This window comes from Pinus tabuliformis, chromosome 3_1, assembly GCF_031772625.1.
Source record: "Pinus tabuliformis cultivar Carrire ecotype Pingquan chromosome 3_1, CPIR1, whole genome shotgun sequence".
In the NCBI taxonomy this organism is placed as follows: Eukaryota; Viridiplantae; Streptophyta; class Pinopsida; order Pinales; family Pinaceae; genus Pinus; species Pinus tabuliformis.
The window spans coordinates 513,812,298-513,825,695 of NC_142301.1; the positions used below are offsets into that span (position 1 = coordinate 513,812,298).

The window sequence follows — 13,398 nt, forward strand, 5'->3', positions numbered from 1 at the left end:
GAATCTTCTACATGATTCAGTTTCTCAGGTTCAACTTCATCTCCTGTCAGCATCTCCTCAGGCTATCTTGAACTATCACAATAGTCCATGAGATCTTCGCTTGATCTCCACTCTTCATCTGTCTCTTCAGTGCAGACTTCACCTTCTCCCAGAATTTCACCCTCTTCTGGTTCACAAATGGACACTTCCATTTCCAACTCAGCTTCTCTGAGTTTTTCTAATTCCAATTGAACAATCATCTGCTCAATCTTTCTCAACTCTTCTGCCAGCTCTAAATTCACCTGTTGATCTCTTTTCTCTTGTAGCTTCTGCCACTTCACTCTTCTTCTCATGGTCCAACCATGCTTCTGGCCTTCATCATTTCTCTACAGCATCTCCATCAATACTTCAATCTGGAAACCTATCTCAGCTTTCTCTCTATCAAACTCTTTTTGACTTATCCTCTTGTCATTTGCTTTGGCATCTTTCCTTATGTTGTGGCTTCTCTCTGAACCTCTGCTATGACTATCAGTAGCCATCTTCTTCTTCTCTATCTTCATGAGCTCCTCACTTACTCACTATGAGCTGCATTAAAGCCTCCGCAACAAGAAGTCGTCCTTGTTGCAACCTTACCTCACCAAGCTCTCCTCACTCGGTCTTTTGGTAAGCACGGGTCCTCTGTCTGGGACCTCTTCTTGAGTAACACCTTTGCTCCTTCTAGGCTTCTGCAATCTCTCACTCTCTCTTGAGAACACTTCAGTTGTCCTCTTGTATTTCAATCACACTAGTATGTTCTGACCACGCTCTCTTACAAACCCTCACTGGCTTCCTTCATCACTGCTCTTAAGGTTGTGATCTTCTCGCTGAGATGCTTCACTAATTTTTGTTACCTGCATATCAATGATATTTAAAACAAAACCATTCCCAAGGTTTCAAAAGCTTGCTTCTTAGTTCCCTTTTGAGAATACTCTTATCCTCTTTGTCCAACCTTCAATTGGATTCTTCAGGTTCACTGCCACTTCTCCTTCAGAGTATTTTCCTTTCTCTGCCTTCAAGAACACATCGGGTTCTCCTCTCACAGCTTCTCTTGTTGTCCTTTGCTGAGATACTTCATCTACAACCACAATCTTCAATTTCAATTTGAAACTAAACATGTCATCTCACCTTCAAGATCTCTACATGATCTTGTTCCACCATTCTCCTGATTGTCCTCGGTCTTCTTGCATCTGCAAGTTCTGCTGCAATTTCATCCCTGTGTACTTGTTATTTATCACTTTAAAAATTGATCTCCTCTTGCCTACATAACCAACTTAAACATAACTTGTTCTAAGTTTTCTTCCAAGAGCTTTAACTTGCTCTGATACCAATTAATGCAAGGTCAACCCTGATTACACCCACAGTATGCATATGGATGCATAAACTCATTCGTCCCAAGTATTTTAACTAACCAAGAGTCAAAACCTTCAACCATAAACGGTTAAGGCCCTATATAACAGTTCCTTGTTATCGGAACCCAATCACCCCGCTTAAACCCTCTATCGGGACTCTAATCACCCTTTAAAACTTCGCATAAGACTTTATTAAAGTCTTTTACTCTAACCCTTCCTATCGGGACTAGTTATCCCCTATAAACCTTCCATTCCTTTAATATCGAGACTTCAAAACCCTTCTAAACCTTTACAAAACCTTATGGCTGCACATATATACTAACCTTCCCTCTCAACATTGGTTATGCATGGTTTTAATGTATAAAACCTTCCATCCATTATAACATTGGACTTATATATATAAGACCTCACATATGCGTGCTTAACTTTTCATAACCCCTTTATAAAGGAATTAACCGCAAAACATAACTTTACTACCTTGGTACGGTCTTGGCACGATTCTTGAAGTTTTCCTTTATCGCAATCACAAACCCAATCCTTCGCGAGTCGCATTAACACAGGGCTCCTCCACACCCGATATGTGATAACGCAATTGGATTTCAAATATTATATAACCAACATTTAACTCGTTGTCGGGTCCGCCTGATCGCATGTCGCACTCCTCTGCACGTCGATAAGCCCGAACTCTGATCGCCGATTTATCACTATCAACGATATTGCAACGTCGCGTCGCTATCCCTTGGCACCTCCGACTGCCGACTTGCAATTAGATCTGGACCGTTGATCTGGTCCCGATCCAATGGTCCACGATCAATCGGCGCTCGTTCATCGCAATCCTCCACGGCTCGATTTTGATAACTTTAAAAGGTTCTTCACCGATGCGATTTAATCTTGACCATTGATCTTCCAGATCTAACGGTTGTTAAGCGTTAACACTCCATTTCTCCGTCCGCCTGTTTACTTAGATTTTGCACCTTTTCTCCAGGTTTCTGTGGTTTCCGAGTTTTTCAAAGGTTTCGCCCTTGCGCTCTTCCGCTGCCCAATTCCCTTCCACTTGGGCTTCACTCTATGGATTTTCAAATCACTGTCATTCTAGAGCATTGCTTCGATCCTTCGAATGGATTAACGGCCCGTTACAAGCCTCTGTCTCGCTCTCTTCCTCTCTGTGCATTCGCCTCGACCTGCCTGCACACACACACACACACACATATATACTGAATTACAATTCAGCCATCACTCATTGTTCAACACTCGAACACACATTCAAACTCATAATTGAGTTCTTCTGTATATAAACATATAACAATATATTACACAACGAGACTCTGTCTCTCTATCCTGATCTTCTGATTACAGTGGCCTCTCTCCCTATCTTGCCCGAAGGCTTACAGACACACTCTCGCTCTGGCTAGCTAATTGGCTAACTAACTCATTCAACTTCCCTCTTTTTCCCTTTTCAATATGTTATCAGCAGTTCCTTTACAGTTGAGGAACTGTTCTTCAAACTAATTGCTAACTAATCCTAATCCTCTCATGTTCTCCTACATTCGAGAACATTTACAAATATGTCTAATTAATTCCTATTCTCATTGAAAATCACTCAAACGCCTAAATATTTACATTAACTCAATACTTGGGAAACCAACTTCCCTAAAACACAAGACCCCCCTATGTCTACTAATATACAATGATTTACTTGGGGTGAATGCTCCTGCATCACTTGATGATGATTGCAATTCGATACTTGTTGCTGCAGAATATGCCCTAATCCACTTCGCACGTGTGAGAAAGATAGCCCAAAAACTCGACTTTTTTTTCCTCCTTCTTGCCTTCCTCTTCTTCGCACTCTTTTCTCTTTCCTAGTCGAGCTTGAGTGAAGCGAGTGAGTGATCCAAGTGAGGTCCAAATCTCCTTTATATATAGGTCTTCCAATAGGTCGAATTGCTGCTTTTAGGCTGACTTGTCCATTTCAGTAGGCCAACTTGATCTTTCCATCATGATGAGGTCTTAGAGGGTCTTTTGACTCAAATAAATTTTCTTTACAATATGTAATAGCCCCAAAAGGATATTTCATACATGAAAATGACTCTTATGACTTGTAGACTAAATGACAAAGCCCCAACAACACTCAATGGGTGTTTGACCTCAAAATAATTTTTCCTTAAGCATGAATCCCATGCCTCAAGAATAACAATAATCAATTTATTTTTCTCATTACATCAAATACATAAGATCATGATTACATATGTCATTATGAAGACCGAACCTAGTTACATATTTCAATACAAACAGCTACCAAACCATGAAGAAGGACACAAGATATAGGCTGCTAGTCAGGGCCAGAACCTCTCCTAGAGAGGAAAACCCACAAGAACTCTTCTCTTCTTAGAGAATCTTCAAATAACGAATTCCAAGACCTAAGACCCAAGACTAAGACCTCTCCAAGACCAAGTCAACCTCTCCTTTGATGAGCTTGTCCTTCACAAAGTCAACCCAAGTCAAACTACTTCAACACTGCAGATTTTGGCCTTACTTCAAAATTTCAGCTACCACTCTAAGTCTGCACTTTTCGTCCCTCCTACAATCTCTGCAATTTCGCACATGTGAGCAGTTTAGAGGTTGAAATTGACCTTCTCTCTCCTTCGCTTATGGTGGTTCTTTCTCCTTGATAACTCAGATTCCAAATTAATTCTTTTTTAACCCAAACTTCAACCTTTTGTGATGACTGCACTGCAACAGATTGATGCCCTAATCCCTTCACACATGTGAGAGAATTTGAAAAAAAAATCAGATTTCAACTTCTCTTGTCTCTTTGTTTCCCCTTCTTCTTTGCCTCTTTTTCTTGTTTTTCTTCTTGAGATCGAACTTCTTGGATGATCTCTTGAAATGAGGTCAATGGCACTTATATATACACTTTCCTTGGAGCTTGAACTGTCATCATGAGGCCGACTTCATCCTCATAGGCCAACTTGTCTTCTTGCAATCCGACTTGGTCTTTGAGGGATACTTTTGACTCATAATGAATTCTTCTTACATGATACAAAATGCCCAATAGGGTCTTTTACATATGACAATGACTCTTTGACTTCTTTGACTATATGACAATGACTCTTTGACTTCTTTGACTATATGACAAAGCCTTAGAAGCACACAATGGGTGTTTGACCTAAAAATAAAATGACCTTGAGCATGAAATCCATGCCATAAAATAATAATACTAAAAAAATTCTTTTTACATCAAATATATAAAATCAAGAGTACATAAGATACTATGAGGACTGAACCTAGTTACATATTTCAATAATACCAAATCTAACCAATTTCCTTAAATTACAAAGTATTTGGTCTAGTGACAAGGCTCGGATGATTCCATTGTTTCCAGTAAATCCATGTTATCTTGTCAACTATCTTTAGGTCGATTAGTTGACTATTCAAGTCAATCTGATGAGCTAGTAGATTCTTTCGACCTTTCAATCAACAATCTCACCAATAAACCAGTCTTCTAGTTGGATACTTGACCAACTTGACAACCCCTCAATCGACTATTCTGTGAGGTGATCATTCGACTAACTCTTTAGTGTTAGTTGACCCTTCAACTCATTGTGTTGAAAAACTCTAGAGATGTGATGAACCAACATAACCTTAGGTTCCAACTAGAACTATTATAAATAATATTCATAAAAGCTAAAGACTTTAAAAAGAGAATTTCTCTCATAAATTTCATTGTGAAAAAGGTAAAAGCTTAACGGTAAAGAAAGAGATCAACATTTTTTCTTTCCCTTCGGAATTAATTAAACAAATTCATTATCCTTCATACGCCGTATCATAAATGATTTTTTCTCCAAAATTAATAAACAACATGCAACAACCTTGTTACACCTTTGTTATATTGTAATAATAACATTGTACAGTCAATTCTTATATGTTATTAGCTTATTGGAGATGCACCTTCAGGTGGTAGATCCTTTAATCTAATTAGCTTTTTAAAATTCTGGCATCAGATTTCAAAACATCATCTCCACCTTTTTGTGAGAAAAGTGGATATATTTGTGTTTCTGTGTATAGAATGAATATGTTTAATTGTATGTTTGCATTTTCCATATAAGATTAATATTTCAATGGGCCCAAGTTTCAATCGATTACCAGTTTATCACAGTAAAGTTCTGTTAATTATGAGATTATGTCAGTTTTCGTTATTTTCTGCAAGGCTGGTTGCTTGGGTGCTACATTACTTGTTTCATGTACGTATTCGAGTTCAAGAAGAGTTCGACATTTTGCAGTCAAGATTTTGATAAAAAAATTTCATGTCCGTATTCGAGTTCAAGAAGAGTAAGACATTTTGCAAGTCAAGATTTTGATAAAATTTGACCATATTTTTTTGGAAATCTAGGTTACAACTCAGGTTTGGGAGTCAAATCCATTTTTTCTAGGTGAAATTGTCGCCTCCTTTGACAACACCCATTTGAGAATAAAATTCTGCATTAAGTTGCACAAATTACTTAATCTCAAACCAGAGCCTCGGAACTGGAACTGTACAGCGTAAAATGCCGAATCTACAGTGGATTTCAAACCTAAGCCGCGGAGCACATCACAATTCGAATCAAAGTTTGGAAACCCCAACTCGACCTTCAATATCCAATTAATCGACGATCGACAACAGTGCGCGTCGTGATGACACCAGCCGCGAAGCAAATACAACCCGAATCAGAGTTTTAAACCCCAACTCGGCCCCTTGCTATCCAGTTCGACGGTTGACCAGTTGGCAGTAACCGACACGGGCGAAGGCGCACCGTGCTTAAAACTGTAGGCTCTCCTTGGCAGCTTGCTAGCCTTGGTCGAAGGCACAATTTCGGGAGCGTGGAGGTGGCCTGCGATAACCAATCAGGACTCGGCAGCATAGAATGATGTTTGGCGGCGGTGAATTAGAGTTTAGGGTTGTAGTTTTAGGGGTTTGCGTTTTTTTCATTTTTTTCTTTTAAATTCATGAGCCAACATCATCAAACGCTGGTCGAACTTCAACAAATTCAAGCGATTTTTTATTGTTCAAGCATGAGCCAACATCATCAAACGCTGGTCGAACTTCAACAAATTCAAGCGATTTTTTATTGTTCAAGCATGCACTTGAGTTCGCTTTGAGGTTCAACGAACTCAAACAAATAAGTTTGGATTCAGATGAAATTTGGCGAGTTACGAACTTACACGTTGAAATCCACCGAATCTTAGGTGTATGAGCATGCTTCAATGTGCAGATTTAAAATTCTAAAATTTTGCATCACTTTCTTATAGAGGTGCTCATTTTTAAATTTTAACACCAATATGACAATGCCTTTTTCTAGCTTGGGATTTATGATCTTATGGGACAGTGACTCTCTTCTTTATAGCATGTTAGACATTAATCTGAATGCTGTTAGAGTATAAAGCTCAAAGATAGAGCAAAATGCATGCACTAGAAATAACGGTAGCCCTTATGTTAGTGCTTATTTGTCTGTTGATCCAATAACAATTCTTATTCAATCAATATGTGCAAATAAAAAGATGTTTATGCATAAAATTGTTAGCATTCTTACGCCATGAGCATATATACCCAACAATTGTAAGTAGTGACCACAATCACAATATCTTGACCAGCAAAAATTTCTCTTAATGATGTTGCTTTTTATAGGAACTCAAATTTCCCTTTTGTTTTTTTATAGGAACAACAATTATTGCTCTCCTGAAATTGCATTCCCTCTTAAGCCATCAGTATTATATGATACTACCAGAAAAACCTCTTGACCATTACAAGATCTATAGAACCAAACCTTTTTCCTCAGATAACAGCTTTAATGAAAGAACTATATCCTGGTACAAAGATATCCTGGAAAAGTCAAATGCGAATGACATTCATTGTACACTCTCTCTTAGGCTAGGGTTCAAACTTTAGGCAGATAAAAAACACAGAATTATTTAATAACTGTGACATTTGATGTCAGTATCAACAAATAGAATTATAGAACACAATTAGGTGCCATTAGCACTTCTTTAAAAGCAAATATGTGAAGCAATATGTTGACTGATCCTTTTCAAACAACCAAAACCGAGGCTTTCCTGGGAATTTGAGAATAGTAAAGGCATTCAGTACCCCTGCTTCTCTGGAAGGCTTTTCTTGATAGAAATGATGATGCAGAAGATTGAGCAACACAGGTATCATAACCATCAAGAAGAACCTAGGTCAAGTGCACTGCTTATGTAGCAACTTGCATGTCAATATTCCACTCCATTAAGAATCCCTGCAGTCATCAATAAAAAATTTGAAGTTTCTATGTAATTTCTATAGATGATAAGTTTCTCCAACCATACCTGAATTCCCGTAATTAGGGTGTGACAAAAATTCCAAAGTTAAAACGCAACATGTTGCCAAAACTAATTTGTAATAATAGGTTCCTTGAGTAAGTAAATTAATAATAATGGTGCACAACACTTTGAAGGAGATTTCTTAGGAAAGGAGCTCTCACTACCATGGAAAATAATCGATGGAATGTGAACAGAATACGTAACATTTTATTGACAAGTAAAATGACTCTAAATGAGTGTCAAAACAAAAATTAAAAATGGATTTCATAATTTCATTCATGTCTGACATAACATATGATAAATTTTGGAAATGTAACTAGGTTTGATCTTCATAATTATCATTGTACTTGTATCAAAAGAAGAAAAATATATTATTATTATGATTATTTTTATTTTTAGTCAGACGTGATAAATGTTGGAAATGTAACTAGGTTCAGTCTTCATAATTATCATTATTATTATTATGATTATTTTTATTTTTAGTCAAAGCATGTTCTTCATTCTTGTAGGGTCATTTGAGTCAAAAGAAAATTTATTACGAGTCAAAGAAATGTAATTGAGTCAAAGTCTCATTTGGACTTCTTGTAAGAAAAAGAAAAAGAATTTTGTATTGAGTCAAAAAGTCAATTTTGTCATCCACAAGTCAAGTCAGCATAGAGAGGCACCTTTTCGACCTCCTGGATGTGTATAAATACAAGTCAACTCAGCTATTTGGAGACCATCATTTTTCATCAATTTTTGTGCCAAGAGAAGAAGAAAATCAGTTGAAGTTAAAGGAGAGAGAGAGGTGTTAGAAAATCGGAAAGGTACTTATGTTGATAATTACTTGTGATATTATTATGTTCTTCTTTACTTCTTTGTGTTCTTCCCTTATCCTCTTCTCATCAAGCAATTATCAAAACAAAAACATGAAGATCATGGACACCAGGTGTAGGCACTCAGCGAAGTCTAAAACCCCTATATAGGGGAAAACCCAGTGAAAAACTCTTCCTTTAGTAGATTCAAAATGAGATAGACCAGGACCTTATACCCAAAGACCCTCTTCCTCCACCAAATCAGCCTTCCAATATGAATTAGTAAACTTCTTGTCCAGCAACTTCAGCCCAACAACAACTCAGAAATTTTGGCCCTAGCTTCTCAAGAATTTTGGCCTAGCTTCTCAAGAATTTTGGCCCAGCTTCTCCAGAATTTCGGCTCCCCAGCTACTGCAAAATTTCGGCCCCATGCAATACTCCAAAACTTCGCATGTGTGGGATAGGAGAGAGAGAATTTGACTTCCTTAAGCAAATAAATTCCTCCTCCTCCTTTGCTAGCCCTTTCCTCTTCTTTCCTTGAAATTCACACTTTATCTAGCCCCAGAAGTTACAGATCGAACTTGATGAGTGTGTGTGACAAATGAAGTTGAGTTGTTGCCTTTATATAAGTGTTTATGCCCCTCAGTTTAGGTTGACTTGTCCAGTTTGACGCTGACTTGGTGGAGGAGGCCCAATTGACCTATTTTATAATAAAATATATTTCTTCTTTGACAAATAGAGCCCAAGAAGGGTCTTTTACAATATAACATGGACATGAATACTTGACATAAACCCTAGAAGCCTTCAATGGAGGCTTTGACCTAAAAACAATTGACCCAAGCATGAAACCCATGATTTAATAAGTCAATTTCTTTAATAATAAAATTTATTTTTCTTTCTTTTGACAAATACATTACATAATGACTCAAATACAATTCTGAAGACCGACACTAGTTACATTCTTCCACACTCCCTCTTAACTAGGGAGGTATTCATAATTACATATATATAGAGGTACATGAAAGATCTCAAAATGAACTACAAAGAATTCTAGCACACTCAATGTTGTGGACTAGATAGTTGACCAGGGTATTCTATCCGGGTGGGACTACGGGAGCTCAAGCTTTAACAACTCTAGGTACCATCAAGCTTTTAAGCTCTACCACCAACCCTGGAATCTAGGTGTGTATCCAAGGTCGGAGCTCCATGACCAATGCTACCCTCCCTCTTTGGGATCTAGATATCAACACATAGGCCGACCAGATGTCCTCCCAAGTATCATGCCTTTAGATGTTTTATTTCTCCCTAATAAACTAGATATATCCATTTGTCCAAGCATGCTTCCCAAGTGTTCAACCTTCTTATGGAGAGATTTACCTGTACAAACACAACCCCAATTAAAAATTAAATTTCAAATATATATAAGTAAACACAAACCTTTGGGGTCCTCATATATTCAAATGTTGCTTATATCATCATCAAGGTATCCATATACAATTTTTTGGAAGCTTTCTTCTTCTTTTATTTCTTTAGCAACACCAAACACATCTTCAAATCTTCTCAAGTCTTTTGTTTGCAACTTCACAAACATTCATCGATAGTACTTTTGCTTACTTCAAAGTATTCACTATCATAATATGCCCTCCCTCTCAACTGAGAAGATATACCCTTTCTTCTATTCACCGTCCCTCTCAATTTAGGGAGATCAAGCACTTCCTTCTTCTATGACATCGAAGAACCTTTCATGGCTCCATCCCTTCTTATGGCGTTAAGGTCATCTTGATATATAACTTCCTTCATCATGCTTATACAAACATCTTCATCATCTTGAATATTATGTACCTACAATACTTTAATAGCAAGTACAACCAAAAACAAATATACAGAAGCATGAAGTTATATCAAAATCATATTACTATAATGGAAGCATTTAGACTTTAGACATCAAACACCTAAACCTAGTTAGGTTCACAATCAGCGAGAGACACATCTTTTTACATACTAGTCTTCAACTTCTTGCTAGGGTTTTGTCATAAACCATAAACTCCATCTTCTAGACACAAAGCCTTAGATATCAACAATTCAATCAAATAACAATCCAATCATAGTACTATGCATCTAAGGTTTCAACAATATGCTTTTACATGACAGACTTCTACTAGGGTTTGTTGCAAACCCTAGATTTTATTATCAAAACTAAATTATATCAAAAACAATATCATCATATCCTAGAATATCAAACTTCTACCAGGGCCTAGAATTCATCTAGATTTTATTATCAAAACTAAATTATATCAAAAACAATATCATCATATCCTAGAATATCAAACTTCTACCAGGGCCTAGAATTCACATATTATGAGCATCGATAATTAGGTCAACATACTCGCATATACATATCTTGGATGCATTTCACATCAATATCTATTAGGTAAACCCAAGACACAAACATCAATACATCAAAGTTAGAAATACAACAATTTTTCTTTTAGGCTAGGGTTTTGATCAAACATACGAACATACACCTAGAGTTTCATTCCTAGGATCTTACTATAGTGGTTTTTCTCATAAACCCTAATTCATCAGACCCTAAAGATCTAGGGTTTCAATACACAACTTAGACATTAACAACAAACCCTAAAGGACTAGGGCTTCTATAATACCAAAACCTAAACATCAAAAGAATAGGAATTCTAGATTTCATCAACAACCCTAAGTATACTAGGGTTTCATAATCAATATTGGCATACCCTTAGCAACAAGAGGCTAGGGTTTTATAGTGAGCCCTAAAGGTTATCTTTACACAAGAATGATCAAATAATATCATGAGGGTAGATTCAATCTAATGATTAATCACCCTAACAAGATTCTTTCTGATTCAAAACCCTATACATAACAATGTCAGTAATGTAAAGCAAATTTTAAAAGAAGAATGATTGAACCTTTTGTATGAAGAGAACTTCGTAACAAAGCTTACAATCTAAGATATACCTTGAGTTGTTTCTTAACAAACCTTGTAGGACATCAATTCTTGAAGGGCTTCCTTTGCAAGAGAACTTATTTTAAGTCTATCCTTTGAAGTTTCCTCCATAACCTTTGAACATTCAGCAAGATTTCCTAACCAAGGAAAATATAAAGAAAAAGGTTATTAGCATACAATACAAACAAGTCTAGATGTGAGGAGGAAACCAAACATGAAAAGATGAAACAAAGAATAAGATACTTATCTTTCGGTAAAATGGTGGAGGCTCCCTCTTAATCCAATCTTGAGGGATACCTGTTAAAATTGGCAACTAGGGACAAATTCCACTTTGGGCAACTCTTTTGAAGAAGATAATTGTAGCATTGAATTTCTCTTTTCAAGAGGACCAAAATCAACCTAAAGAATGCCAAATTTGAATAAGGAAAAATATATTTTTGAAAGTAAGCCCACACATGTAATTTATCAAGGTCGGCTTGAGGTTAATTAGTCAAGTTGAACCCCTCTCAATCTTATATAAATAGAGGTCACCTCCAACCTCATTAGACACATCCAATGTGCATTATTCCATAGAAAATTCATCTCTGAGGCAACCGAGTAGAGGAGGCAAGATGTGGAGCTTGGGTCTGTTTTGGGTGATTCTACTTGTCTCTTGCAGGGTCGAGAACCTTCAGATAGGTAGTCGCGGGCTTCAAGGCAATTTAGAGTATGTATTGGGACTATTTTGTGTGGGATCTTCTTTCCTTAGGTGGGCCGCAACACTTAGAGGCTAAATCAGCTAGGCTACATGTGGGACTACTGCAAATCAATTCCAAACACCAAAACTCCAGACGCCAGAGTTGGTGATGGCACTTGCTTTCATATTGCTTGTATGGCCAAGAACATGCAGCAGGGAGCCGTAGATATGAGGTGCTTACAGAGAAGGTTTTGGGGCAATATTAGAGGTCTAGAAGATGGCTAGACAACTGTAAATTGGAGCAGCTTGCCTAGGAAGGAAGGTCGTAGCTTTTAGCACAAGATCTGGGCAATATGGACTCTATGACTACAAGCCCTAATTGCAAACTTGTGACTACTGAGTTCCTCTTCTCATTGAACAGGCTTGACTGCTTAGATTTGAACTCTTTTGGGTTCCTTATCATCAACAAAGAAGGCCCATTAATGGATCCAAGATCAAGCTCCTTTTGAAGACTATTTTGTAGCTCCTTTGACTATCACTGACCACTGGTTAAGGCAGATTTTGTCTGCTACTATTTGAAGACAATTGCTTACTTGACTGGGCTATTTCTTTGGCATTGGACAGTGTTATCAATTGGCAAGCCAATTGTACTCTCTCTATCTCTTTCTCTGATGAACATTTGATATTAATAATAAGAAGATTTGATCAAGGGTTTTCCCCATCTTGGGGTTTTTTTTCCCTGGCTTGAGCCAACTCCTGTGTTCTCTTGTCTTGGTTTGTCTTTTGCATATGTTATTTATGTTCTTTCTTCAATTATTGTCAATGAGATAATAGTTTATGTGATTGTTAATGAAAGAAATGGAATTAAAGTTGGGCTCATGTGAATCATTGAAGTAATTGACCTAAGCAAGGACATGTTAACTAAAATTAACATGGTATCAGATCTCAGGTGAGGACAAGCCCAAGCAAGAGAGAATGCAATCACTAAAAAGCTTATTGACAAGTCTCATCAAATTTTGGGCATGATCTCAAGCCATAGTCACTATGACAAGGTCGAAAACCTAATCAAGGAGTTTGTAACAACAGATTTGTGCTCATTTTGGAGGACTCATTCTCTTTATTTCTGGCTGAGTTTGGAGACACTTTTGTGCATTTGTTTGTGGAAGAATATTTTGTTTTGAAGGTTGAAATCTTCTACGACTTTGGAAATAGTGTAGAGCCACTATGGTGCCTTGTTTGAAGGGTTGC

General features: G+C 37.2%; 1 protein-coding gene across 1 annotated transcript in view; it reads right to left on the reverse strand.

The window, feature by feature from the left end:
- Positions 1–7,157: 7,157 nt before the first annotated feature.
- The window catches only part of LOC149188069 (uncharacterized), a 109,829-nt gene continuing 103,588 nt past the window's right edge, over positions 7,158–13,398 (reverse strand). Inside the window, exon 7 of the mRNA XM_089409860.1 lies at positions 7,158–7,636. Coding sequence (XP_089265986.1) covers positions 7,592–7,636 — 45 coding nt within the window. The 3' untranslated portion in view covers positions 7,158–7,591. The remainder of the gene's footprint in view (positions 7,637–13,398) is intronic.